We start from the raw sequence: 27131 nt of genomic DNA on the forward strand, positions 1-27131 counted from the left end.
AAGATGTGAACAGAGGGCAAGCCAGTGAGTTCCAGGGAGTTGAGAAGGTATTCCACAAGGTAGAGAACCTATGCTGAAAGAAGGCCAGGGGAGGAAATAAAGCATACAGACAGACATAAATACACCAGAAGAACCTGCTGGATCAGGTCAATGGCCCATCTAGCATCCTGTTTTCACAGTGGACAACCAGATGCCCCAGTGGGAAACCCACAAGAAGGAACTGAGCACAAGAACATTCTCCCCTCCTGGGGTTTCCAGCAACTGGTATTCAGAAGCATTACTGCCTCTGGTTATGGAGGCAGCACACAGCCATCATGGATAGTAGACATGAATAGTTCTCTCCTCCATGAACTTCTCTGAAAGCCATCCAAGTTGGTGACCACCACTGACTCCTGTGGGAGTGAGATCCATGGTTTAACTATGTCCTCCATGAATAACTACTATTTTATATGGGATCAATAATAACATGAGGGCTCATCAAGTGAGCACTGGATGTAAGAGAGCCTGCTCCCAGTGTTCTGATGTTCCTATGCACTGACAGATGAGGTGGGACCTTGCACAAACAACTTCAGGAAAGACTACCACACAAAACAAGCAGGCACTGGTGGGAACTTTGGTGTGTCATTGTTACTGTCAAATTGTTGGTGTGAATTGGTCCAACTATGCTGGTCCTGACTGGCCCATTCCTGGGAGTTGTTTCATTTTAAGTGAACACACAGATGATGATAGTTTGCTAACGAAGGGCCTCATCTCCTCCCATTGACACCCACCCCAGAAGGCACTGGCAGAGGAAGAGGGGTCAGGGGGAGCGCACTGCCCCCGGTAGTGAGATCCCAGTGGGGTGCTATCGCAGCTTCCCCCCATCAGCACTGGGCGTCACACCTCACAGGCAGCACGCCATGCCCCCAGGTCACGCGGCAGCCACGCTCCCGCCTGCTCTCCACCCTCCGGTGCCAGAGCATGAAGCTCCACCACTGCCAGAAGGGTCAATGAATTTGATTACAGAAAGATGGTTTATTGTTTACCGGAAAAGCAGCATCAGGGCTTGCAAAAACGTTTGGAAATTGTTGTGTCGATTGATGGCAGAGTCGTCATTCAGTGCAATGTTTCCAAAGACCTGGGGGTGGGGGAGAGGAAGTGGTCAAAAAGCAGATAAAATGGAAATTGGGAGGCAAAATCATCAGAGAAGCAAGTAGCACTGACTGTGGTTCTGAACAGCAAGCATTTTGCTTAGGGATGGGAAAATATTTCAAATTCAGTTTCTCTTAATTTACTAACTGCCATCTTCAGTTTGCCTGTTGTATCCCCCCCCCTTTAAAATCTGCATGAAAATTTGTATGCTTTTTCATGCACTTTCCCCCCAATATATTGGGTGGGAGGGATATATCTTCCTTTCCACCATCATGGTGGAATTGAGGATCTAAACCAGCAGTGTATTAAATCTGTTTTATACCAATTTAATCATTGTGGTTTCTTTAGCTTGGTGAAGGTACTAAGGTTTTTCTGTGAACAGATCCCCAAGCTACATTATGCAATGACACATTCTAAAACAGGAACCCTGCAGCTTTTTCTGTTTCTGCCTTGAAATGAGAACTATATCAAAGAATTTAGAGAAATGCAAAATCCAGAACCTAAGTAGATCCCAAAGTAGGTAATAATAAGGTCAGTTTGGAATGCACAGATATAAAATTCCTCAAGCATTCTTAGACTTGAGTTGTATGCAGCCATGATCAGAGTTGTACTGGACACAAACTACTAACTTGAAAATGAACTTCAAGATCAGGGTGAAGAAATCTGTCAATTTTGGTTTCTCTCTGTTTTCCCCTTTAATCTTTAATCCAGTCATCTATGTTTTCACAGCAGTTTGCATGCTGCTGGATACCTCTTTTAACCCTCATGAAAAATTTGTCAGCAGTTTTGTGCAAATTTCTCCAAATATGTATACGTAGTTTTGGCTCAGGTACACATTTCTAGAAGCAATCCCCTCATATAATATATGTATGTTATTTATTTCCCCTAAGATGTTGACATCAGGCAGGTACTTTTGCTGTTCTCCTTTCAACACCTGCTTAAAAAACAATTTGTTTCTGCAAGCCTCTCCAGATGTGTTGGTGTTGTTTTAAACTCTTTTACACACACACACACACACACACACACACACACGCACGCACAGTGTATTTTTCTGTGTATAAGACCAGGTTTTTCCCCTAAAAAATAATGTCAAAAATTAGGGGGCATCTTATACACGGGGCCATCTCCCCCCATTTTCTTAAATCTGAGTCCCCCCAAATAGGGTGTGTCTTATGCATAGGGGCATCTTATAGATGGAAAAATACTATCTATCTATCATCTATCTATCTATCTATCTATCTATCTATCTATCTATCTATCTATCTATCATCTATCTATCATCTATCAATATCTATCTATCAATATCTATCTATCTATCTATCTATCTATATCTATATCTATCTATCTATCTATCTATCTATCATCTATCTATCTATCTATCTATCATTTGCAACAATCAATCGAGTGGCATATTAAATTTTGTTAAATAAAACAGTAAGTTATGCATTTTTATGGACACTTTCCCCCAATATATGCATTTTTTTGAAAACAACAACAGCAACTGGATAACTGGATAGCACATTGGCTGCAGTGCTGCATCACCAAGTTAATCACAAAACAATGTGAATCATGGAGGGTACCCGTGTTTCAGTTCACAGATTGGTTTGGAAAATCAGGCAGCTTCACATTAAAATGCAAAGATTTGGAATTTCTCCCCCATCCCTACTCCAGCCTGGTGCATTTGGTATGACTACTGTTGTAATTTACCTGCATGCCAATAATGGCATAGATGAAGAAGAGCATGGCAATGAGAAGACACACATAAGGCAACGCCTGTGAGTGAGAAGAAAAGGGGAAAGTATCAACACCTGCAATGATACATCTGAGAACAAGAATGTTTAGTATGTGGCCACACCTGGACAAGGTTTCATATAGAGGCATAGGTTTATTGACACCCCAGAAGAATATAAAAATCCTAATGGTTTCGATCCAGGCTAAAGTTCAATTTTGCACTATACATTTAAAGTAGCAACATCATAGCATGTTAAACACTCATGGCTTCTACCAAAAATTCCTGGGAACTGTAGTTTGTTGAGGGTGTTGAGAGTTGGTAAAGGTAATGGTAAAGGGACTCCTGACCATTAGGTCCAGTCGTGGCCGACTCTGGGATTGTGGCGCTCATCTTGTTAACTGGCCGAGGGAGCCGGCGTACAGCTTCCAGTCATGTGGCCAGCATGACTAAGCCGCTTCTGGCAAACCAGAGCAGCACATGGAAATGCCGTTTACCTTCCCGCTGGAGCGGTACCTATTTATCTACTTGCACTTTGACGTGCTTTCGAACTGCTAGGTTGGCAGGAGCAGGGACCGAGCAACAGGAGATTACCCCGTCGCAGAGATTCGAACCACCGACCTTCTGATCGGCAAGTCCTAGGCTCTGTGGTTTAACCCACAGCGCCACCCGCATCCCCTTGAGAGTTGTTACGAGTCCCCTATTTTCTCTCTTGCTGAGCTACAATTCCCAAAGTGGTTTTACAGCCAATCCCTTTTCCAGGGAGCTCTGGTAACTACAGCTCTGTGAGGAAAATAGAAACCCTTCTTATCACCCTAAACAAGTTACAGTTTTCAGGATTCTTTGAGGGAAGCCTTGACTGTTTCAAGTTTCCTCACAAAACTCATGACTGCTTCCTAACAAAAATTCATATGGGTCTTGGTGCAAATTTTGCCTAACATACATATTATTGTATGCAATATGGCCTGTTATTCAAAATGTTTGCAAAGCAATTTTGTCTAGTATAATACCTCATATGTTATTTTTACTAATATATGCATTTGCAAACATTTTGAATGTATTAGTATTTTAGTAAATGTGTTTCTGTATTTCTTATACATGTAACCGGCTGGATAACCGCATTGCACAATTAAACGAACCATGAACTTCATTTTTTAATCATTTTAAAAATTAAATTCCCCCAAAAATTAACACATACATTTCAATACATAGTGAAACATTTTTTCTTTGTTTTTGTTGTTGTTGTTGACTTCCCACCTCCTTATCCATGGTGGCTTATTTCTCTCCCTCTGCAGCACCTTGTCTTCTGTCTCTTAAATCTTAACACTAGTATGATCTTTTAAGTTCTTCTGTTGCTCATAGTTCAAACCTGATCGCTTATTCATCTTTAAATAGTCTGAAAAAGGCTTCCATTCTTCCACAGAAGAATGAATTTCAAAGCATAACTGTGATTCGGTTAACTTATTGTTTTGGGAAGTATGTGTTAGGTTGGATTCACCATTAAAAAGTCAACTTAGGTATTCAAATTTATCCCAAATCCCTGACTACAACATGTCAGATAGATGGCTACCTACACTCTGTTAATAGTGGGGAACCTCAGACCCCTCTATCTAGCCCCTGAACTTTTCCCAGGCCACTTGGCTTTGTCCCCTCCTTGAGTGATTTATGCCTGGCTGGGATGTGTCCTTGGACTCTGATAATGCCTCCTGTTTGCCTGGATGGAGGGTAGATAGGGCTGTGTGAGTGTGGGTACAAACCAGCCTGCTATACAGAGGTCAAATTTACATCTGTTGCTCCACCCACTCTTCCCTCTGGTCCTGCCCACCACCCATGGCATTTGGCTCTTGGGAAGACTGCTGAGAAAGTGTCCTCTACCTCACCTTGAAAGACTGGACAAAGGTCCAGAGGAGGATCCGGATGGTGTAGCCTTGGCGAAGAAGCTTGATGAGCCTGGCTGCCCGAAATAGGCGGAGGAAGCTGAGGTTGATGAAATTGTCCTGCGGAGAGGAAAGGGTTTTGTGTCCTTCAGACACAGATGGGATCGGAAGCCACAGCCCGCAAAAAAGAAAAGAAAATTACCAGATTCGCGTTCTAAGCAGCAAATCGGCCACCAGAAAACCTTCCAAAAGAAACATTTGTCAGTGCAGGTCACTCCACATGCAGCATGTTTGAGAAAACTCCTCTCCACAAGAGTCCCTCCCTTGGCTATGAAGAAGGTAGCCCAAAAAAAGGGAGAGAAAGACAGAGGGGAGAGATCTCTCTTATGGATTCCTGGGCTTTCAATCCTCCCACCCTACACATTAAAGGAAAGTAATGGGGAAGTATTATCAGCTGTGATTGTGTAGGCTGTGACTAGGGGATGTCTAAAGCAACCTGTGTCAACCAGGGACCCCTCATATGTGACTGGACTACTGCACCCACCCAACCTGACCATTGGGCCATGCTGTTTTGGGGCTGATGGGAGTCAGAGTCCAAAACAACGTCTAGAAGGCACCAAGCCAGGGAAGGCTCATATGAAATGAACCTACCTATGCTATATGAAGGGAGAGGGCAACTTACATTGAGGTAGTTCAAAACCATGTTAACAGTTGAGCTTGGATTTTGTGTAAAATCTCTCCACTGCCCCAGTGGTGTTCTTGTTTGATTCTGCCTTATTCTCTGATTAACAAGTCCTCTAACTATCCAATCCAACAAAAATGATGTTAGTGTATGAGAGCAGGGGACTTCCCATCTATTGGTCAAATAGTCTCTGGGTTTGGTGTGAAGCCAATTAAATCAGAATGGGAAATTTTAGCAGCCTTGTTTCAGTTTGTTTCCTTTCTATACATATAAAAGCCCACTTTGGGTTTCCTCAAGAACAGAGCAGGGAGAGGTACCACAGTCAGACAGGGGCCTTGAAGGAAAGCTAAGCAGGTTAAAGACTTGTTTTTTCCCCACCACCCTTCATCTTTTACCATTTGTAGGGGTGGGGAACCTCGAGCCCAGGACCTCTCAGATCTTTCTATTTGGCTCACAATGGCACTGTTCTGCACCCTGACCGCTTTTGACTGTCTAAAACATGTCCTTCAACTCTGATCATTCGTTTTGCTTGCCTGGATGGAGGACTGAGACAGATGTACATACAAACTTAACTATTATTCAAAGGCCAAATTTTACACCCATTGATACACCCACTTTTGCCTCTGGCCCTGCCCACCACTGATAGGTGGCCCTTGGAAGATTGCCAAAAAGAAGATGTGGCCCTTGGGCAGAAAAAGGTTCCCCACCCCTGTACTATTAGATGCCTTCCAGGATGAAAGCTGCCTCCCCAACCCCACCCCACACACCTTGCTAATTTAAGCTCAAGAGACTCACAGGTTTATCCGGCTATTTATTCATATGCCAGTCAGCTGATGGTTGCACCAGCAGTGCTACATTCCACCAGCACTGTCAAGGTTCAAGGGAAACAGCCGCTAAGCATGCATTTGGCTTGGCCGGCAGTTTTCTGTTTGTTTCTTTTTAAAGAGGTAAGCAGCTCAGAGTAGGGTGTCTACACCATACATGGGACTCAATCCTCAAATAAAGAGAAAAACAAAAACAAAAACAAAAAACCAACGAAGAGATGCCCACCGAATGAGTAGACAACACTGAGCAAGCTCACAGCAAAGTGAAGCAAGCAGGCAAGAATTCTCCTGGGCTGCTCAAGGTGGACAAATGGAAAAGCTAAGAAATCTTAGTTTCAGTTGTGTTATTTTTAAGCTGTTCATTTGTGTCCCACCCGCCCCTGCCCTCAAGTTAATATACCTTCCTTTCTTTCCTGATAGAGGTTCAAAGTTTCTGACAGCATCAAAACAACATAAAAATTGTACTTTTTAGCAAAAATATGAATTCAATTTGCCTTTATTTTCTTTTTAAATAGCTGTATAGTAGTAATAGTAATATCAGCTTCTAATCTGCATTTGAAGAGTACAATTAGGAAAGAAAATGAATATATATCCAGGGTTGAATTCCACTTGTAATTCTGTCCTTGTAAACTCAGTTTTGATGAATTTACTAATCATGTAACTTTAAATTGTGACCATTATCAGTGGCTGATGCCCTGGCATCCCTTTGGCGTAACATCAGAGTGCAAGTAAAAATTTGGAGCTGCTCCAAAATAGTTTTAATAGAGCATTCAATATGACACACCCAATTCATATTTTTTTCAAAGACACTCCCCTAACTACTTTCTTTAAATGTGAGCTACAGCTTCTGAGACTAAAAGTGAGCTAGAGGAATAATATTTTCTTTGTGACAAGTCAATTAGCAAACTTAAATTCTCAGCTATCAAATTAAAGACCAATATGTGGCCAGGATGCTAGACTGTTGAGTAAGTGTATGTGAAGCGGGTGAAATGTCCACATCATGTTACATTGTTAGGGCAGCCAGTGGAAGATAATTTCTCTACTTGGGGTTCTGTTGGACTTGGGGATTTGTGGCAGCTGCACTCCCAAACCAGCTGTTTGTTCCGCATATTCAGCTCCTTTCCATAAACTGTTGTCTGCTGTTGAAGACTACATAAAAAACTGGGGATAAGTAGCAGCCCTGGAAAATTAGAGTTTATCAGCATTTACAAAGCTCTCACAGGACCATTCTCAGCATCAGTTTGCAGAGAACTCAGTGGCTCGAGCAACAGAAACAGCCAGCAGAACCAACTCCTGTCCAATAAGTCTAGGCAGTCAGCATGCACAGAGAGAGGTAACTCAATACATCTGTATTTCTAGTTTCCAACAATATTGCGTATAATGTCAGTCAAGAGTGGCTCAAGACCCAGGACTCATATGCCTGGTCTCAGATTGCCTATTCCTTCACTACCTTTTTAAAAACTTTTTTTAAAAAAAAGAAAAGCTTTGATTACAGCAGAGATTGTCAGCGTGATTCCTGAGAGTGAAAATTTGCTCTTGGGGTCTTCCCATGGAGTGTCTGAGCCCCTCCAGAGTCCTCTTGGCCATGACATGGCAAGGATGGTTACCTTTTTCCTCCCCTGAAATGCACAGATGTGAATGAGGAAGTGGGAAGAATGATACTTAGAATGATACCAGATCTGTTGGATCTGGATCTGAGTAAAAGCCTTGGAATAGTGAAGTGGGTGAGCATGTGCTGGAGAGGAGAGAAAAGTGACTAGAGAGGGTGTTCAAGGCACTTGCTCAAAAATCTGTGAAGTGCAGTCAAACCCCAGGCAGTGGCATCGCAAGGGGGGGGGTTGCACCCCGGGTGCCATGTCTGGGGAGGTGACAAGAAGGCACCCCACGGGGCTCACGGCAACATGAGCAGCCATCACACCGCTGCAACCGCGTGTGGAGTATTCTCCGTTTGTGGCTGCAACCACGAGAAGAGGATCCCGGCATTGGCGGCAAACCGCTATGTACAGCGCATGTGCAGCGTCGCTATGTACAGCACATGCATCATACGTAGCGATGCCACACGTGCCCTACGTAGCAATGCCCCGCCCCGGGTGGCATGATGTCTTTGTTCACCCCTGGCTCCTGACTCTTATAATTTAAATTTATAATTCATAATTTAGGTAAAGGTAAAGGGACCCCTGACCATTAGGTCCAGTCGCAGATGACTCTGGGGTTGCGGCACTCATCTCGCTTTATTGGCCGAGGGAGCTGGCGTACAGCTTCCGGGTCATGTGGCGAGCATGACTAAGCCGCTTTGGCAAACCAGAGCAGCGCACGGAAATGGCGTTTACCTTCCCGCTGGAGCGGTACCTATTTATCTACTTGCACTTTGACGTGCTTTCAAACTGCTAGGTTGGCAGGAGCAGGGACCAAGCAACGGGAGCTCACCCCATCGCAGGGATTCGAACTGCCGACCTTCTGATCAGCAAGTCCTAGGCTCTGTGGTTTAACCCACAGTGCCACCCGCATCCCAATTTATAATTTAAATGGAGGCAAATAAACTTTTAAGTTTTCATATGTAGACTATTAACATTTCTTGCAAATAGATAGCAGTTGGGGTAAAGGGCCCAGAAAATCTTGTTGGCACACTATAACTCAGTCAGAGTTGGGGGGTTTTCCACTGCTCTCTGAAAATCAGCCGAAATTTGCATCTATGCATATATATTAGCATATGCATATGTTATGGAAATGTGTTGCGGGCCTGTGTTCTGAGTCTTATAAGTACCCAGCAATTTCCATGTTGTCAGTTTCAATAAATCAGAACAGACCCATTGAAACCAATGGATCCACATTAACCATGGCTGTCTGAAGCCCAGTGATTTCTATGTGTGCATTCTGCACACAGCCCAAGAAAGAAACAATTAATGTAATTCAAATCTAAAACGTTTAACACCAGAACTAGCCTTTTAAAAGCCGACCTCGGAAAAGACAAGGCAGTGAATGCAGCAAGCAAAGCATAATAATGTTGTTAATTTACAATGCAGATGCAAGTTCCCCCTCTCATCAGTTATAGGAAGACAAGGAATGAAGAAAGAGTAAAATGGCTACTGGTAAAATGGCAGATTCTATCCAATTACCAAGTAGCCAATAGAAAGATGATGGTACAAAGCAAAGCCCAGTCACGACCGACAATGCAGCTAGACAGGGAAGCTTTATTTCCCCATCACCAATGCAATCAGAAATCTCACAAACAAGGAAAGTGAAAGCGAAACAAATATTAAGGAAAAATAAAAAAAGCAAGAAATTTAAATATTTTGTTTCAGAAGAAATTCAATGCAACCAACCGTGTCCTATATTTGACGTTTTCATGGATGAATATTTTGCAAGGTTATTTACAAGTTTTGAATTTAGATAATATTTTTTGGGTTTTTTGGGTTTTGAGCGGCAGGGCAGGCAACATACAGACGGAGACATGGGTTTTTCGCATTGTATGTTGTTGATTGGATGGCGTGATTCAGCAGGAAGGGAAGGGAGAAATAAAACAGAAACAGAAAAACAAAAAGAGAAAATGAGTCATTGGGAACAAAAGCATAAACTTTGTACGGGAAAGGGGAGTGAAGGTGCTTATTTTTAAAAAGTTACTTTTCTAAGAACAATAAAGGCCTGCAAGGAAACACAGTGCAATCAAACCATTTGCATTTTGTACCATAATGCAAATTAACACACACTTAACAAACACCTTTTGGGGGTGTCTTTTTAATATTGTTATTATTCCCAGGCAAAGAGAGAGATGCCAGTTTCATAATTTGCATTCAGAGAGATCCTGTCACAAATGTTTCCACAGTTTCCTTATGTGGCTAAAGGCTAGTTCACACCACTGTGGACGCTTCCCGGCTGTCACTATTTTGGAACAGGATCCAATCACATGTCAGATTCATGTTGCTCAGTTCTAGCTGATTAGGAGTTCTTGCACAACAAGCCTGATCCCCACCCCCATGAACCTTTCATGATAAGGAAAGTGACAGGAAAATGCACTGGAAAGTATAATGCTTGCTCTAATGCAGGGGTCGGCAAGGCTTACCGGCCATGCACCAGATCACTCCCACGGAGATCATCTGTGGGCTGGACTGGTGCAGTGTGACACCGGAAATCATGTCTGCGCATGTCCACAGCACCGGAAATCACTTCTGCGCATGCCCAGATGCCAAAAATTGCACCCGTGCAGAAGCAATTTTCGGCGTCTGGTCATGCACAGATGCAATTTCCTGTATCTGCGCATGTGCATACGCGATTTCCGAGACAAACATGGAATTGTACAGCTAGAAGGGATCTCCAAAGGTCATCTAGTACAATCCTCTGCAATGCAGAAATCACAGCTAAAGAAACACTGACAGCAGACTATCCAACCTCTTTTTAAAAACCTCCAGTAGTGAAGAGTCCACCACCTTAGGAGGTAGTCTGTTCTACTGCCAAACAGCTCTTACTCTCAGAAACTTCTTTCTAACAATCAGAATCTCCTGGTTTGAGTAGTATTCTGGAGCAGCTTGTTCCATCCTCTATGTCAGTGTTTCCCAACCTTGGGTCTCCAGCTGTTTTTGGACTACAACTCCCATCATCCCTTGCTAGCAAGACCAATGGTCAGGGATGATGGGAATTGTAGTCCAACAGCAACTGGAGACCCAAGGTTGGGAAACACTGCTCTATGTGACAGCCCTTCAGGTATTTAAAGATGACCTCTTAGTCTTCTCTTTCCCCATGCTAAACATGCATGCTTACATGCTAATCAAACATAGCTATGAATAATTGTTAGAGGAAACACTTGTCATGAATATGTTCTTTTACTCCCATTGGAGTCACACACCAGAGCCTACATTAGCCTGCACGGTTCCTCCAAATGTTGTTGGGACTACAACTCCCACCATCCCTCACTATTGGCTATGCTGGCTGGTGCTGATGGGAGTTGGAGTCCAACACCTTCTACATTAAAATTTGGCGTATGAAATGCAATTGAATCCTGCCCCAAAAGCAGTTAGTAGTGTAAATCAATTTGATTCTTTGCAGTAATCAAAGTTAAATTTAAAAGTCTTCCCTGTAAATCAGTTTGAAGTGAGTGCTGGCATGGAAACTGACATATCTCCCTTTTATTTGCCTGCAGAGATAGATAGATAGATAGATAGATAGATAGATAGATAGATGATAGATAGATAGATAGATAGATAGATAGATAGATAGAGATAGATAGATAGATAGATAGATAGATAGATATAGATATAGACAGAAGAAAGAAAGAAAGAAACATAATTCAAAGCACTCACAGAGGAAATTACAAATGACACAATAATGATGCTAAAAGAAAAACAAATTTATCAACACATTTTTCTCTCCTTTTATCTTTATGCCTTGGCACTTCTGCTGGTTGCTGAGCCACTCCTAGGGAAAAAAGGGCAGTGGATGACCAGGTGAGCTGGCATTCTTGGATGAAGGTACTAGCTCTTGGATAGCTGCCCTGGAATACAAGCCGAGCTCCCTGAAGCTTGCTATTCTTCTCAGAAGTGGCCCTGTCTACATAGCAGTGAGCTGTGTGGTCAAACTGAAGTCATGCCTAGATTATCTCCCAAGATTCCCCTTCCTATTTGTGAGAACACAGAGTATCCAGTGTTAACTCTACTTAGAGATGACCCACTGAAATTTTTAGGAATGGCTAACTCAAGTACAGTAACAGACCCACGCTGAGCAAAACTTAGTTGGCTGCAACCCATAGGTCCATCAAGTTCAGTTTTGTCTAGGTTTACTGGTCACAGCTCTCCAGGATTTCAGAAGGGGACCACTCCTATGCTCTAATACTGAGGTATTGATCTTCCATTTGTCTTGCTTTGACCATAGGAAACTGCCTTCTTCTAGGGCAAATCATGTTTTTCAACTATCCCAATTTTTGTTTACTTTGAATGGTAGTGGCTTTTTAGGGTCTCAGACAGAATTCCTCTTCTCCCTCCAAAAAGCCCTGTTCCATTTTAATTTCATTTCCTTAATTTCACCAACAGTTTGTTTTTTTTCTGGGGTGGGGTTTACTATTGTCAGTGAAAATAGAGCAACTTCCTTATATTTTCCTAAGGTCTTGGCAAGTGGCTATTTTATGTTGGCTGCCATTTTGAATCCTTTGTGCTGCCCAAAATCTTCTGCTGCTGCAAGATATTGTGTGGTATGTGTGTGGTGGCCACACAAAAACAGTGGAGAATATTTAGAGAAATCCTGCAAAGTGGACCACATTTTCTACGCATGAGGGGGATGTGTGCAAAAGAGACAGTAAATTTCAGCAATTCTGTTTACTGAGAAATTTTAGCTCAGCTCTGAGTAAAATTCCTGAATGGAGACATCATAAAAATGGGGTCCGAACATTCCAAAATTGCTGAGCTTGAACAGAGCAACTGGGAGAGAGCAGAGGAGGTGGGAATGGCTGCATACACAAATACCTCCTACCTTCCTTCACTGTTCAGAGACATAGTTTCATAAAAGACATGTTGACAGTAAAAGAATATAAATTACTGGCATGTTGACAGTAAAGTACAATAAATTCAAACCACAGATGGTTGAAAAATACATCATTGTACCAGTGATCAAACCAATTCAAAATATACACAGTACCGCCTGGGATAATGCTGTTGGAGGGTTTACAAAAGTATCATTTCAATCCTATACATCTATACAAGCAATGATTTCTTGGCTGGGTAGCCAGCTCCAGAGGGGGAAAAGGATATGGCTTCCAAGACTAGCAGAGGGTACATAGCTCTCCAAAGTGGTTTCTTGGCTGGGTGGGTCAGAGCTGCAAGGCTAGCTTCCTGGCAGGTGAGTCACCATTTGTTACTGGTAGGGAGAGGAGCATGGTGGCAGGCAGGTCAGCATGGTGCAAATGCACTGGCGAAGTCAATCCGGCACTGCTGCTGGTGGATTTTCCCTGTATGAATCTTTCTGCTGTCTTGCCCCTCTCACTCACCAGTAAGCAACAGTGATCCATCTGCTGGGAAGCTGCATAGAGTGGCATTTCCCTATACAGTGAGCTGCTTCTGGCTCTACCACAGTGCAAGGTATGCCTAAGAAGGCTGAGGATGCTTCAGTTTGCAACAGTCAACTTCCTCTTGCAGATTAAGGGAGCACATTGAAAGTGCTCTGTTGGAGTCCCCATAACTGCTGCCAGTCCTAAAGCCAGCACTGTCTACAATTCAGCCAATATCTCTTTGTTTCCCACCCCATCCATTCTCCCAGGGTCTAACCAGCCTGTGTTACAGTAACCACCCTTTATTCTTTTTCTTTGTTATTACTGCTTCTTTTCAAAGAAGAGTTTTAAGCCTCTTCCCAGCCAATGTCTCAGTAAAGAATCTGTCCTCCATTTAAATGCTTATAAAAACGCCTTTCGTAAAAATGTAACAAGACTTTTTTACACTACACAAAATTTGGAGGAGCAATGAAACATCAATAAAAATCTCAATGAATACTGATTGGTAAAAAGATAATTTGCTATGTAGTAATTAGTATGGAAAGAGGGGGGAAACCCCCTCCTATTGGTGCCACCGGTGCTAATTACCGGTACTAGGGTGTGTGTTCACCAAGAACTCAGCTGGGAAAGGAATGCTAAAATCTTCTCTCTTCATGTGCTGTGGTGCTGATGATTATTCTCCTCTGCATCTGGAATTTTATTTATTTATTTAAAAAACAGTGACAAGATTGCTCATCACATTGTTATTGTCAGGCCCTCAGATTCTGTGTGCAATTTAGGAGAAGGATCTGGGATTGCAGGACCTGCTGGGGAATGACCAAAAAATGCACTGCCATAGACAGGAGAAAGAGGTTAAGAAAGAGCAATTGAAATAAAAACATACATATATCAAAGACGCGCACAAAACCAATTGTTCCTAACAAAGCAGAAGGACATGGTCAAGAGGGAAGCAAATATGAGGGATGAGGAAACTCTGTCCCTCCATCTGTTGTTGGATTCCATCTCCCATCAGCCATCCAACAGTCAGGGATGGTGGGAGATGGAGTCCAGCGACAGCTGAGCCTTTACCAACCACAGGCCTCCAAGAGGCCTCCAACTCCCATCTAGCCCAACCTGCATGGCCAACTTCTGGATGGGCAACAGGTTTTGGAAAGGATGACCTGAACTATTTGGGAAGGGTTTACAAAATGGCATTGACTTCAAAGAAGATGCTGGGGACTATTTAGTGCAGCTATGGCACCTTCCAGCATAAATTATGCAAATTAAATGCATTTGAAATTGGGTTCCTGGTCCATCAGAAGGATTGGGAAAGTGCTTTGACAGCAACTAACTCTATACCCTGACCATAGGAACTCTACAAGCACAGCACTCCTCCTAGTTTCCTGAAATATTGTTCAAACTTATCTTCATTTTCTTGAGGACAAGAAACATTTGGGGGGGGGAGCAAAGAAAACAAAACGGTGCAATTCCCAGTGGATTGTATCCAATTAAGTTCTACTCAGTGTAGACCTACTGAAGTGAACGTACTTAAGTTAGTCATGACCATCAATTTTCTGTGTAAGACTACATTGGATACAACCCACGGTATTTGAACTATACACCCAAATACCAAATTCCGTATTTGGGCTTACTTTTGTATGGAATCACAGAATAGACCCAGTCCTCTTTCCATCTAAATCACTCTGCTAAGTGACAGAAGAGCAATATGAAGGTCAGTGCAGGTGTAATTATGTAACACAGACCCTCAAATTAGCACTAAGGGACTGGGACCAGGTTGGGAAATTACACACAGACCCTGTGCTCCAGACTCTCCTCTACTGCAGACAACCCCCCCCCCACCTTTGCAGACAAATTCCTGAACTAATCCCCTTTAGTATGGTTGGAGGAGGGAACCAGGCAGTTTGAGACAAGACACAGTGGTCACTCTAGTGGAATCCTCATGGTCCTGGGAATTAGGTGATCCTGCAAAGGGGAATCTCATTCTCTGGAGGCCTTTGTACAGGAGAGAGGAGAAGTTGACTTTAACCATGGTTAATATACAAAGCCAATACTAATTATGGGACATAACATCTAGCCATGGTTAAGAAGCATGGGGAAATCCCCTGCATGTGAGAGGAGAGAGGCTGAGAGGAAAGGGAAGAGGGCATGTGATTCCATAAGCTGCTCCTGTTTACTTATTCTAGTAACCATCTAACATTATATACCATTTACACCAGGAGTAAATAAATCCCCCCTTAGGTAGTTTATTCAAAAGCTCTTAATATTTATCCTAAATTTACATTGCAATTGTTGAATGTTGGCTTTGCAGCTCAGGTTCCTTCTATCATTTCTCCCAGTCTTCTGACAGACATCATTACATAATGACCTGCCAATAGACTGGGGAGAAGATCATTTGGCCTGCATCCCCCCCCCCCAACACCATTTTGTTGGCTAAAGAAAGCAAGTTTGCACAGTCTGTACTCACCGCAATCTCTGTTACTAAAATATCAGTAATACTTCCCAAGACTGTGACAAAATCAAAGATGTTCCAGGCATCACGAAAATAATTCTGTAAGATCAAAAGCAACAACAAGCAGCATTACTCAGAAGTTTAAACTGCATGCTAGGCTGCAATCCTCACGCCTACTTACCTGACAGTAAACCCCATTTAATTCAATGGGAGTTACATCTGAGTAGACATGGGTAGGCTTGCATCCTAAATCAGTTCTCTCCAATCTGATGCCTTTCAGATGTTGGTGGACTACAACTCCCATAATCCCTGACCATCAGCTATGCTGGCTGGGACAGATTAAGTAGAAGTTGAACGACATTTGGAAAGCACCAGGTTAGTGATGGCTGATCTAAGTCATTTCTCTGGAAACTACAGACCTCAATAATTTGTTGTATGCACCATGTAGTTTGATGGGAAGAGTGAGTTTCCTATGTTATACCACCCCTGAATTGCAATTTAGCTAGGAGGATCTCTAAAACGAATTGCAGAATTGCAGCAGCCTCATAAAGCCACAAATGCTACAAGCCTACAAAATATTTTACGCCATCTGCTAAGAGGTTGAAACCTAACTTTTGATGCTGGTTGCAGAGAAGGGAAGGCATCCTTCTTAGTTTGATCTATGGTCCTGACTAGGGAAGGAGCAGAACACAAAAAAAGCCCACCCAGACTAGCATCGTCTTCTCAACCAGGTGCTCCAATGGGAAGCCCTCAAGGAGGAACTGAGCACTTGTGATTCCTGTCAACTTGTATTCAGAGGCCAACTAATTTTAGTTTCCTCCCTATCGCCATCCTCATTGCTAACAGGCAGTGCTCCTCTTGCACTGGTTTTAAGTAAGAAGCCAAGCAGATGGAGACTGGTTGGGAACAGAATGAGGTTGGTGGGGCAGTGTCCCATTCACTCTAATGCAGCAGCCTCCACTATCAAGAGACGTAATGGAGCAGCCTCCAGGCTTCCAATAGCGGAGGCAGAACATAGCCATTGTGAGGCAATGACTTTGGAAAGGCCACAGATTTCCCCCACTCCTGCTTGACAAAATTCAGCAATAAAACAAAACAGAATGGTACACTTTTGAAACAAAGCCAAATTCATTGGGCACAGCAAAAACCCAGGGAGAAATATGAAGAAGTGGAATTTCAGGAGCATTTCTGGTGCTGGATGAGAGAGGACAATGAAAAAAGCCAGCTCATACCAGGGCGCCAAAGGCAATGATCTTCAGCACACACTCCAGAGAAAACATGGATGTAAACACAATGTTGAGGCATTTCAGCATATCTTCATATGGCTGTGGGGCACCATAGAACTAAATCAAAGAGAAAGAAAACAGTTACTGGAAAACATGGGTTGCAATCACTCATGCATTGCAGGGTGTTGGACTAGATGGCCTTTACGGCCCCAACCATACAATCCTATTATTCTTAAACTCTTAAAGGGTTTTTTTAAGTTTAGTTTCATCCTCGTTATTCTTTTTCTTTTTTTAAAAAAATAGTTGTTATTAATGATTTTGTTGTGTTACAAAATAGACAAATAAGTGGAGCACAACTGGGGGTAAAGAGGGAAGAGTGATGGGGGTTGTTCTTTCATTCTACTGCCTAGTGTTAATGTAGGGGTTTGTGTCAGAATCGCGTGGATCGGTCCTTTGTATATACATTGATTTGTATGCTGTTGCGGCGGGGATAGGTCATTGACCTGTTGTGCTGTGTATATGATAAAGGGGAACCACACTGGGGTAAAGGCATCCTTTTTTTTCCCTTGTCCTTGTGCTAATTTAAGTTTTCTGGCTAACTTTTCTAGTAGGGCAGTTTCCAGACACTGGAAAGACCTATCAGGAGTGAACACTGGTATCTACTTACAGATAGGTAGCCGTGTTGGTCTGCCATAGTCAAAACAAAATAAAAAAAATCCTTCCAGTAGCACCTTAAAGCTACTGGAAGGAATTTTTTTATTTTGTTTTGACACTGGTATCTACAATATATAAAATATTACTCCAAGACACCACAATTAAAAATCAATGAGAACACATCATAGGATACGAAATAAACTCTACTCAATGGTCAAAAACGTGGTCTAAACCACCATTTAAATTCATCCCAGTCAAAAAAGAGAGAACACTCTGAAACTTATCTACGATGCTACCTAACACCAAGGAAGTTTTCACTAATATACCCAGAAACCTCATCTAAATGCTGGAGAGGCTGCACCTCCATAGGCACATACCTCTACTTGTGCTGGAAATGCCCCAAAGTGCAATCCTTTTGGATATCAGTGCTGGAGAAAAATCTCCAAAGTAACAAAACAGGTAGTAGAAGTAACTCCAGAATTAGCCTTATTAAAAATCTTCCAGGATAACAACGTACATGCACATGACAAGGAACTCATAAGTCACTTACTCACAGCAGCAAGAAACACCCTCCTACTTATTCTTTATTGTTGAAGTTTGTTAATGTTCATGCAGGAGCCAGGGATGTATTGCCTTTGTTTGCATCATAGCAGGGATGTGGAAAAATGTGGCCCTCCAGATGTTGTGGAACTACAACTTCCATCACCCTTAATCTTTGGCCATGGAGGCAGGGGTTGATGAGAGTTAGTCAAACAACATTTGGCTGGTCAGAGGTTCCCTGCCCATGCATTAAGAACATATGACGAGCCTGTTGGATCAGGCTAGTGTCCAATCTATGTCCAGCATCCTGTTCTTACAGTGGCCAACCAGATGCTTATCAGAAGTTTGAAAGCAGGACCTGAGTACAATATCACTCTTGCCTCCTGCCGGTTGCAGGAGTTGGTATTCGGAAGCTTATGGCCTCCAATGGTGGAGGGAGAACATGACCATCAAGGACAGTAGCAGTTGATAACCCATTTCACTAAGTACTCATTGAATTATCACACCATGGTTTGTCACTGCAACTCTCACGAGACCTGCTAGCTCCCCTGCCCCCTGCTTTAAAAAAAAAAAAGAAGGAAATCAGCAACCTTCATCATCAGCACGATGGTGTTGAGTGCGATCATGACCATGATGAAATACTCGAAAGGAGGAGAAACCACAAACTTCCACATCTTGTACTGGAACGACTGCTTGTTTTGAGGCATGTAGCGGGTCAGGGGTTTGGCACTTATGGCAAAGTCTATACAGGCCCTCTACAACAAAAGGAAGAGAGTGGGGGAAATCAATAGAGAAAAAGATCTGCTCACAGTTTTCACCTGCATCTAGAGTTAAGGAAAAGCTTCCAGATCCACAGTTGGCTCCTTTACATGCCTAGCCCTGGCTATGGAGTAAGCTATGAGGAAGGGCCATAGCTCAGTGGTAGAGCATATGCTTTGCATGCAGAAGGTCCTAGGTTCAATCCCTGGCATTTCCAGGCTGAGAGAAAACTCTGCCTGAAATTCTAGAGAGTCATGCGCCTGTCAAGGCAGACTGTACTGGGCTACCTGTTTAAAGTGTCTGACTCCATATAAAACAGCTTCTTATTAGGGGAAGGATCACAGTTCAGGGGTAAGAGCATCTGCTTTGCATGCTCCCAGCAGGGCTGGGAGAGACTCCCTGCCTAAAACCTTGCCAGCCAGTGTGGACAGTGCCAAGCAAGGTGGACCAATGGTCTGACTCTGTAATGTTAGCACAATGGGATGGGTTAAACTGCAGATGTCCTGGCATATAATGGAAATACTTTGATTTGCAAATTGATGTCGAGATATCTAATTTTGTCAGGGAGGCAAAAATCCCTCAAGGCTGGATGCTTAGCTAACCCTGCAAATATGAAAAAAGAGCCTTTCTCCATCTGGTATCCTGAGAGAGTACCTCATTTTTCTCAAGGCTGCATTCAGACATCACTTTGTCACCCTGCTCCTGGAAGGTGATGATGATCAAAGCCACAAAGATGTTCACGAAGAAAAAGGGGAAGACGACAAAATACACCACATAGAAGATGGACATCTCCATCCGGTACCCAGGGCTTGGGCCTTGGTTCTCATACGTTGCATCAACAGAATGCTTTAAAACACTGTGAGAAGGAGGCAGAGAAGGAGCAGGCAGAGATTTGGATGAATGGCTGTAACTCTGCATCAACTTTGCATGCAGAAGGACCCAGGGCTTGGGAAATACTCTTGTCTGAACCCCACCCCCCACCCCACCACAAGGCACTAATGTGCCATACAAACTTACGTTGGCCACCCCTCTCCTGTGGAGACAGTGAAGAGTGTCAACAGAGCCCAGAGGACATTGTCATAGTGGAATTCGTATTTCTTCCATTGCCTGGGCTGAGCTTGCACATCATCTTTTGCATAATCGAGATACTGGCCCCTGGAAAGAAGATGGGACACAGAATCAAAACAGTAGAATGTGGAGCTGGGCCTCACTTATGATCGGTGCTGACACCCTCCATGGGCTACCATCCCTCAAATATGCTGCCTCCATTAACCACTATTGTAATTATTTACTGCTCTTTTTCTTCCTCAGAATGTAAGTTTAGCATTGTCAGTGTGGACAAATGCTAAGCTATATAGCATCAAAGGTTGACTCTGTATATGGCAGAATCCTGTTTGCAACTGCATATTCAAAGGCTTCAGTATGATCCGGAAACCTGATTGCTCCAGATTGTGTGGATTATTTTTTGCATAAACAAGGGCTCTATTCTTGCAGATGCTCATGCTATATATGTGTGGATGCCAAGCTCATCACCCCATGTGGTCAAGGCTGGAGGCAGCCACATGGTCTCATTCATGCATTGGTCAACATGTGGGTGATAACTTCTGAATGGGGTGTTTGTGTTAGGAATAGAAGAAGATGAGCCTTCTGGATCAGGCCAGTGGCCCATCTAGCCCAATATCCTGTTCTCACAATGGCCAACCAGAAGCCTATGGAAAGCCTGTAAGCAATGCTCTCTGCTCCAGCAACTCTTCTTCAGGATACTGACTGTGGAGGCAGAACACAGGTAGTAGCCATTAATAAAGATCCTCCATGAATTTGTCCTTTAAAGCCATCCAAGGTGATGGCCATCACTAACATATGTCGGAGCGAGTTCCATAGTCTAACTCTGCATTGCATGAAGAAGTATCTTCTTTTGTTTGTCCTAAATCTTCCATCATTCAAGTAGGACCTGAGCAAAAAAAAAGCCCTCTCTCCTCCTGAGGTTTCCATCAACTGGTCACCAGAAGCATACTGCTTCTGATAGTGGGGATAGAATATAGGCATCAGGGTTAATAGCCATTGACCCTGAAGGCTACATTCTATCTCCACAGTTGGTGGGTGGTATGCTTCTGAATCATTGCCTGCTTGCCACTCATGGAACCAATGAGCAAGTAGGCAATGGCAGCTCCTTCTCCACTTTCTGCTCACCACTACAGTTGTTGTTATCTGCTTGTTCACTCCCTCTGGGTATGAGGGAGAGGCCGGCGGTCTGCAAATAGTAAAGAGATGCAGGAGATCCAGGAGTCCCTTGTCAGTGCACCTCTTGCTCAGACCTTGGAAGAGCTAGTTAAAGTTCAACTTGTCTCCCAAGGATCTAATTCCAGTTCATATTTGTCCTTTTACAAACCAAACCAGTTCATGCTCAGTTCATAGTTCAACCGAATGGTCATTGGGGAACCTTCCCCCCACCCTCAGCATTCAGAATATTACAAACTGCTGTGCTGAAGTATAAAAGGAGAAGTAAGAAAACATCAAAACACACATACAGAACGGAACATAAATTGTTTATTTCCCCAACCATTATTATTTTTAAGTTTAAAGGCATTCTATAAGGAGTAGAAAATCACATGTAAGAGAACAAACATGAAGATGAACTAGAAATCATTCAAAGTTCTCAAAAAGTTAATCCACGTTCAGTTCACCCAGCAGTTATGAGAACTTTCGGCTGTAGTTCAGAGTTTTTGGCATTAGTTCACTGAACTTCATTAATCTGAACTAGTTCACTTCAAGCTCTGGGGTAAGAGCCATAAATCAGTGATTGAGCATAGGCTTTGCATGCATATGGTCCCAAGTTCAAGTCCTGGCATCTCTGCCTGAGACTCTCTGCCCCAAATCCTGGAAAGTTTCTGCCAGTCAGTGCAGAGAAACTGAGCTAGATAGACCCAGTTGTCTGACTGTACAAGCTACCTATGCTTCCTGAGTTCACTGCTCTTGCAGGGGTACAGGACCTCAGCAGGAGCCCAACCATCCCAACCATCTTCACACTGGAGCTGCTCTCAAGCTCTAAATTCTTGCATTGCAAGGGAGAAACACTAGAACTCGTAACAGGACTAGATTACCCTTAGGACCCTTCCAGCGCTACAGTTACAAGATTCTATGAAAAAGCACTTGACCACCTTCTAGTGACCAGGTCCCTGAGCTTCTCACACACTAGTCACAAGGAAGGACACAACAAAGGAGATGCCCCATCCCTCCAGCCCCAGCTTAGCTCAGGTCTTATCAATCAGGTCATACTGTGCATCAAAACATATTTATTTGTTTGATCTGGGCACCTGCAGTCTTTTTCCAGCTCCTTGGACTCGTCCGTGCAGTAGAAGAATCGCCCTTTGAAAAGCTGCACCGCTATGACTGCAAAGATGAACATGAAGAGCATGTAGACAATGAGGATGTTGAGGACATTCTTCAGAGAATTCACCACGCAGTCAAAGACTGCCTGCATATAAGAGGGGGGGGGGATTCAGAAACAGAATCCATGATGAAGTATAAATCAAAGCAATTTACAGCAATAAAAACATAAAACCATACAATAAAAATCATTCAAAACGGACAGCAATTAGCCATTTTGGAAAGATGTATTCTTAATTGCCTGCATAGGCCTGGTGGAATAGAAAAGTTTTCAGCAGGTGTTTAAAAGTTGGCAGAGAAGTCGGCAGAGTATTCTTATAAAGCCACATTGGCTTGGATCCTGCCCTCTGCAATGGGAAAAGCTCCTTCTGTCTGTGAAGTGGGATTAGGTGGAAATGAAGATATATGGCACAGGTGATTGCAGAGGCAGGTCCAGGGATAAGGAATAGCAAGGGAGAAAGTGGAAGAAGGGACTGGCAGCATGGGTCAAGGGTAACAAATCAGTAGAGAGGAAGGGAGCACCAGCAACTGGAGAGGCCAAGGTAATCATGGATGGATATGAAGAACAGAGATAGGCAAATCTATCAGTTTTCATTTCTCTTCATTTCTCACTTTACCTATTTTAAGAGCAGCTCCTCATCAGCTTTCAAAAAAAAAGTCTTCATGAAAATTCATCAGCATTTTAGTGTGGTATTTTTTTCTCAGTAGGCACATTTTTGTATACCATTTTGCCCAGTATTTACATTTTCCCATAACATGTTCACTTTTGAATGTCCCTTCACTAATATGTGCATTTTCATGCATACTTTCCACTAATATTTTGTCCACGTTATTTCCCCTAATTTTTGTCTGCATGATTTAGCTAAAGAACTGCACCACAAAATTTGACCAATTTTGAAGAGTGTGTTTTGGTCCTTGTATTGTTTTGGAAAATGGCAAATTAGGTCAGTTTGCATTGAAATGTGAACCAAATCAAATCCCACCCCCCACATGCATACTCAGAAATGAGATTATGCACTACCTCATCTGCCAGGGCAGATGGGTTGAGGATCACATCATACCTTCAGCTTTGGCAAACGTTTGATGGTCTTCAGAGGCCGAAGGACTCTCAGAACTCTCAGGGACTTGATGGTGTTTATATCTTTGCCTTTGTTCCCTCTGCAAGGCAAGAGCACACAAGGGACAAATGAAGACCTTTGATTCTTGCAAGATTCAGGCAAAAGCCTGGAAAATCCTCACCCCAGGCTGGACACTGCTGCAAACATAAGCAGGTCCACTCAGAAGTGAGTCCTACTGTATTCAGTGGGGCTTATTTGTGTGTAAGTGGGGTTTGAAGCCCAACAGTGCAATCCTAACTATGTCTACTCAGGCATAAGTCCTGTTGAATCCAAAGGGACTTACCTGCAGGCAAGTGGGGTTAGATTGCAGACTAAGCCCTCCCCTCCCCCCTGAACTTGGCTCAATCTCTTTTGGTGTGGCATAACAACATAGCAAAATGCAGGTAAATTTTCTTTTCTGCAAGGCTGAACAAGAAACAGAAGGTACAACATATGAGGATATGGTTATGGGAGCTCCTGCTGGGGACTTCTGCCCCAACTGCCCCCAATATATTCCAGCCTTATATTTGAATTTTCAGCTTTTTTCATTACCCCCACCCCAGAAAGCCCCCACTATACAGAAACTCCAAGGAAATACATGCAACCAGACGTTCCACCCAGTTGCTCCCACCTCCTAATATTTCAGCCAATGAATGCAAAGGCACTGGGATGATTGACAAGTACTTAGGCAATAAGTACCTAAAAATAATTTGAGATTAAATTTTATTTTATTAAAATTAATCCAATAAATCAAATAACTTATTTAAGCAGCATACCTCTTATATTGAGATGTTTGCTGTTTCATATAGATTAAAAATGCCCCTATTTATGCCCACTCTCTCACACTCCAGGCTATTAAAATGTGTAACAGCCTACGTTTGTCAACCATGCCCAGGCATTTGATGAAGACCCTTTCACAAAATGTAGGGGAGGAGGAAAATCTATTTTCAAAGGGAAGGAGTCAGCAAAGTTGTTATCCGTGTCACCATCGGAGCAGGACTTCAGGGCAGACGCCCATGGCCACCATCAGCAGGATGAGCTGGAAGGTGCATGAACTCAGCAGTTTGCATTGTTAAGTTACATACATTACCATCTGTAGAGTGGTGGAGGTGTAGGACCATTAAACCCTAAGTCTAAAATTACCCATCTGCACCATTGCCTACGATTCTTAATGGAAGGAGGGTGGTGGTGGAATCAAATCTAACCTTTCCCTTTCAATTGGGGTGGGGAATATTTTTGGCCCAGTGTGCCAGATCCTCATCTCCCCCACCCCCTGGGACAACTTGGGTAGGTGGGCAAGGACAACCCACCTGTCAGTCAACTGGCATAATGATGGCAGGTGATTCCCAGGCGGGTGGTCTGGCCTACCTGCCAATGAGGAGAGATTGTGGGGAGATTGTGACCAAGCAGGACTGAACTCCACATGCATCATCTGATATTTCAGGGGTTCAGTCTTGCTTTCTCCAGGGATCGGCGTTGTAAGCACCAAGTCCGGCCATGTTTCTACATGGCAGGTGTAGGACAGATGGGCATGGTCTTTGGAAAACAGCCTTGCAGGCCAAATCCAGCTCACAGGCTAGAGGTTCCTCACCCACTGCTATAAATATATTACCCCTCACAGGGGAAACCTTTTGGTGACGTACAGCTACCCTGAAGGATGCATCACAACGAAATGCCTCCCTGGACTAGGGAGCCTGTGGCCACCTAGATGTTCTGGGACTCCATTATTCCTATTGACCATGCTGGTTAAGACTAACAAGAGTTGGTCCAACAACACTTGAAGGCTCATAAGTGTCTCATCCCTGCTCTAGGCAAACAGAGAGAGAAAGGAGATCATGATGGTGAACCAAAGAAGACACATGTCCCTCAGTCTGAAAGACTCCATTGGTTTGCTTGCTTTTCCATCTCATGGGCCCTGCCTAGCTTCCTCTTAAGACGGCATGCCACTCAAACCATGCCAAGCCATGTAATATATGCACACATATTACATGCCTGTAGTGATAAGCGGTGGTAACCTCTGAACTGTTCATGCACATGTGTGGGGTTTGAGAGGTGGTGGTGGTGGTGGTGGTAATGGTGGAGTTATAGCCAACAGAGGTTGGTGGCATTTCTTTCTTCTCACGCGTGCAAAGTTCATTTTTAAGGCAAAGGTGCTCTTTGCTTCCATATCAGCATCTGGAATGGGAGGGGAAAGGTCCCCCACTCCTATATTAAAGTAGTGAGACAGGTCAATCTGCTTGGGAAAAGTAAATGAAGCCATTCAGAAGGGCTCTTTGTTAAGAAGCAGTGGAGGTAAGAATGGGAGGCTCTGTCAAGTTTGGTTTCTCTCAGTTTCACATTTTTCAAATCTAGGTCAGTTCTCCACGTTTCAACATAGATGCAATTTTTTTTAAGTCATTCAGAAAATTGATCAGTATTTTAGTGAGCATTTATCTAAATATATACACTTCTGTATGCAATTCTTCCTAATATGCATGTTTTTACGAAGTAGTTTCTCCTGATATAGTGCATTTTTGCACATCATATGCACACTTTACCCTGTTATGTGCATTTTTGCACACGTTACCTATCTGGAGATCTGCACTGCAAAGTTCTAATTTTGAAGGCTGGCTGTTTCATTTTGTGTATCGTTCTGTAAATTGTGAATTAGGTAGTTTGGGGTTTAAATGCAAACTGAATAGAATCTCTCCCACCAGAATCTCCAGTCTGAAGGTAGTCTTCAGCTGCAGCTAAGTCTTACTATGGCTAGAGTGATTTTCTTAACTGGCAAAAAGCCAGTTTGCTTGTTGTCATTTTTTGATGATGTACAGTCAATTCATTCTCCAGGCAGACAGAGGAGACCAGGTAGTTTGGCCTCTTAAAAGGAGGAAATTTCATCCAGGGCAGGTGTGGGACATCTCTGGTTCTTCAGATGTTCCTGAACCCCAACTCCCACCATACTTGGCCATTACTGGGGCTGATGGGTGTCACAGTTGAGCAATATCTGGAGGGCCAAATGTCCCCCACACCTTGTCTAGGGATAGCCATACCCAGGAGTAAAATAGAAAACAGACTTATCTGTAGCAACTTATAATACACATACCTATACAAAACCTCACATACAAAACCTCTTTTGTTTCAATGGAGGGAGGCAAGATAAAATGACCCACATTAAAATCATAGTTAAAAAAACCTTGGTGAATAGGAAGGTCTCTACCTTATGCTAAAAAATAAACTGCACAAATCAGGTGGCAGGTGAGGCTCTCTGGGGAGGATGTACCCTCCCTCTCTTCACCTGAGTCTCCTCTTTTGACTTCCATATTGCATTAATGAGATTGCTGTATTGTATGTTTTATGAATGTTTGTATTTTAATGGATTTTAATGCTTGAGTCTACCTGTGAACTGCTTAGAAGCCTATTTTTGACATTAAGTGGTGTACAAATTAAATAGCAGTACTGTTAATAACAACAGCAAAGGAGCCATGATCTGAAAAGCTCTAGGCTTGGCGACCATGTACCTCACTTCACTTAGCAGAGACACCTTGATCACAGCCTCTAAAGAGGGCCTTGGGGGGGGGGAGTCATCTTTCAGATAAGTTTTTATGACTCCAGAGATTAAAGCCAACTCTTTAGGTTGGTTTGTAGGTTAAAGCTAGCACTGGGAAAGATTCTGGGAGCCATTGTGGCAAGTATAGCATTTGCATAATACAACTCGCATAATGTCCAGGCCCAATTAACAATCCAATTTTGGTCCTGCTGCAATTCTAGGCATGATTTTAAAGGCAATGCAGTCATTGACGTGGACGGCTCCCAGAACAGCTAAGCTC

At 43.2% G+C, this 27131-nt stretch overlaps 2 protein-coding genes across 14 annotated transcripts in view; one reads left to right on the forward strand and one right to left on the reverse strand.

The window, feature by feature from the left end:
- Positions 1-27131, forward strand: part of SLC31A2 (solute carrier family 31 member 2) — a 543264-nt gene that overhangs the window by 340085 nt on the left and 176048 nt on the right. The window lies entirely within an intron of this gene.
- The window catches only part of CACNA1B (calcium voltage-gated channel subunit alpha1 B), a 326691-nt gene that overhangs the window by 47058 nt on the left and 252502 nt on the right, over positions 1-27131 (reverse strand). For all 13 annotated transcript variants that reach the window (XM_079961868.1, XM_079961879.1, XM_079961878.1 and 10 more), the window contains 10 exons: positions 23290-23386; positions 22156-22316; positions 19859-19996; positions 19496-19697; positions 18673-18837; positions 16895-17005; positions 15678-15761; positions 4741-4857; positions 2839-2904; positions 1026-1117 (listed from right to left, as the gene is read on the reverse strand). In XM_079961868.1, coding sequence (XP_079817994.1) covers positions 1026-1117; positions 2839-2904; positions 4741-4857; positions 15678-15761; positions 16895-17005; positions 18673-18837; positions 19496-19697; positions 19859-19996; positions 22156-22316; positions 23290-23386 — 1233 coding nt within the window. The remainder of the gene's footprint in view (positions 1-1025; positions 1118-2838; positions 2905-4740; positions 4858-15677; positions 15762-16894; positions 17006-18672; positions 18838-19495; positions 19698-19858; positions 19997-22155; positions 22317-23289; positions 23387-27131) is intronic.

The sequence above is a fragment of the Podarcis cretensis genome (assembly GCF_951804945.1).
Source record: "Podarcis cretensis genome assembly, chromosome: Z".
NCBI classification, from domain to species: Eukaryota; Metazoa; Chordata; class Lepidosauria; order Squamata; family Lacertidae; genus Podarcis; species Podarcis cretensis.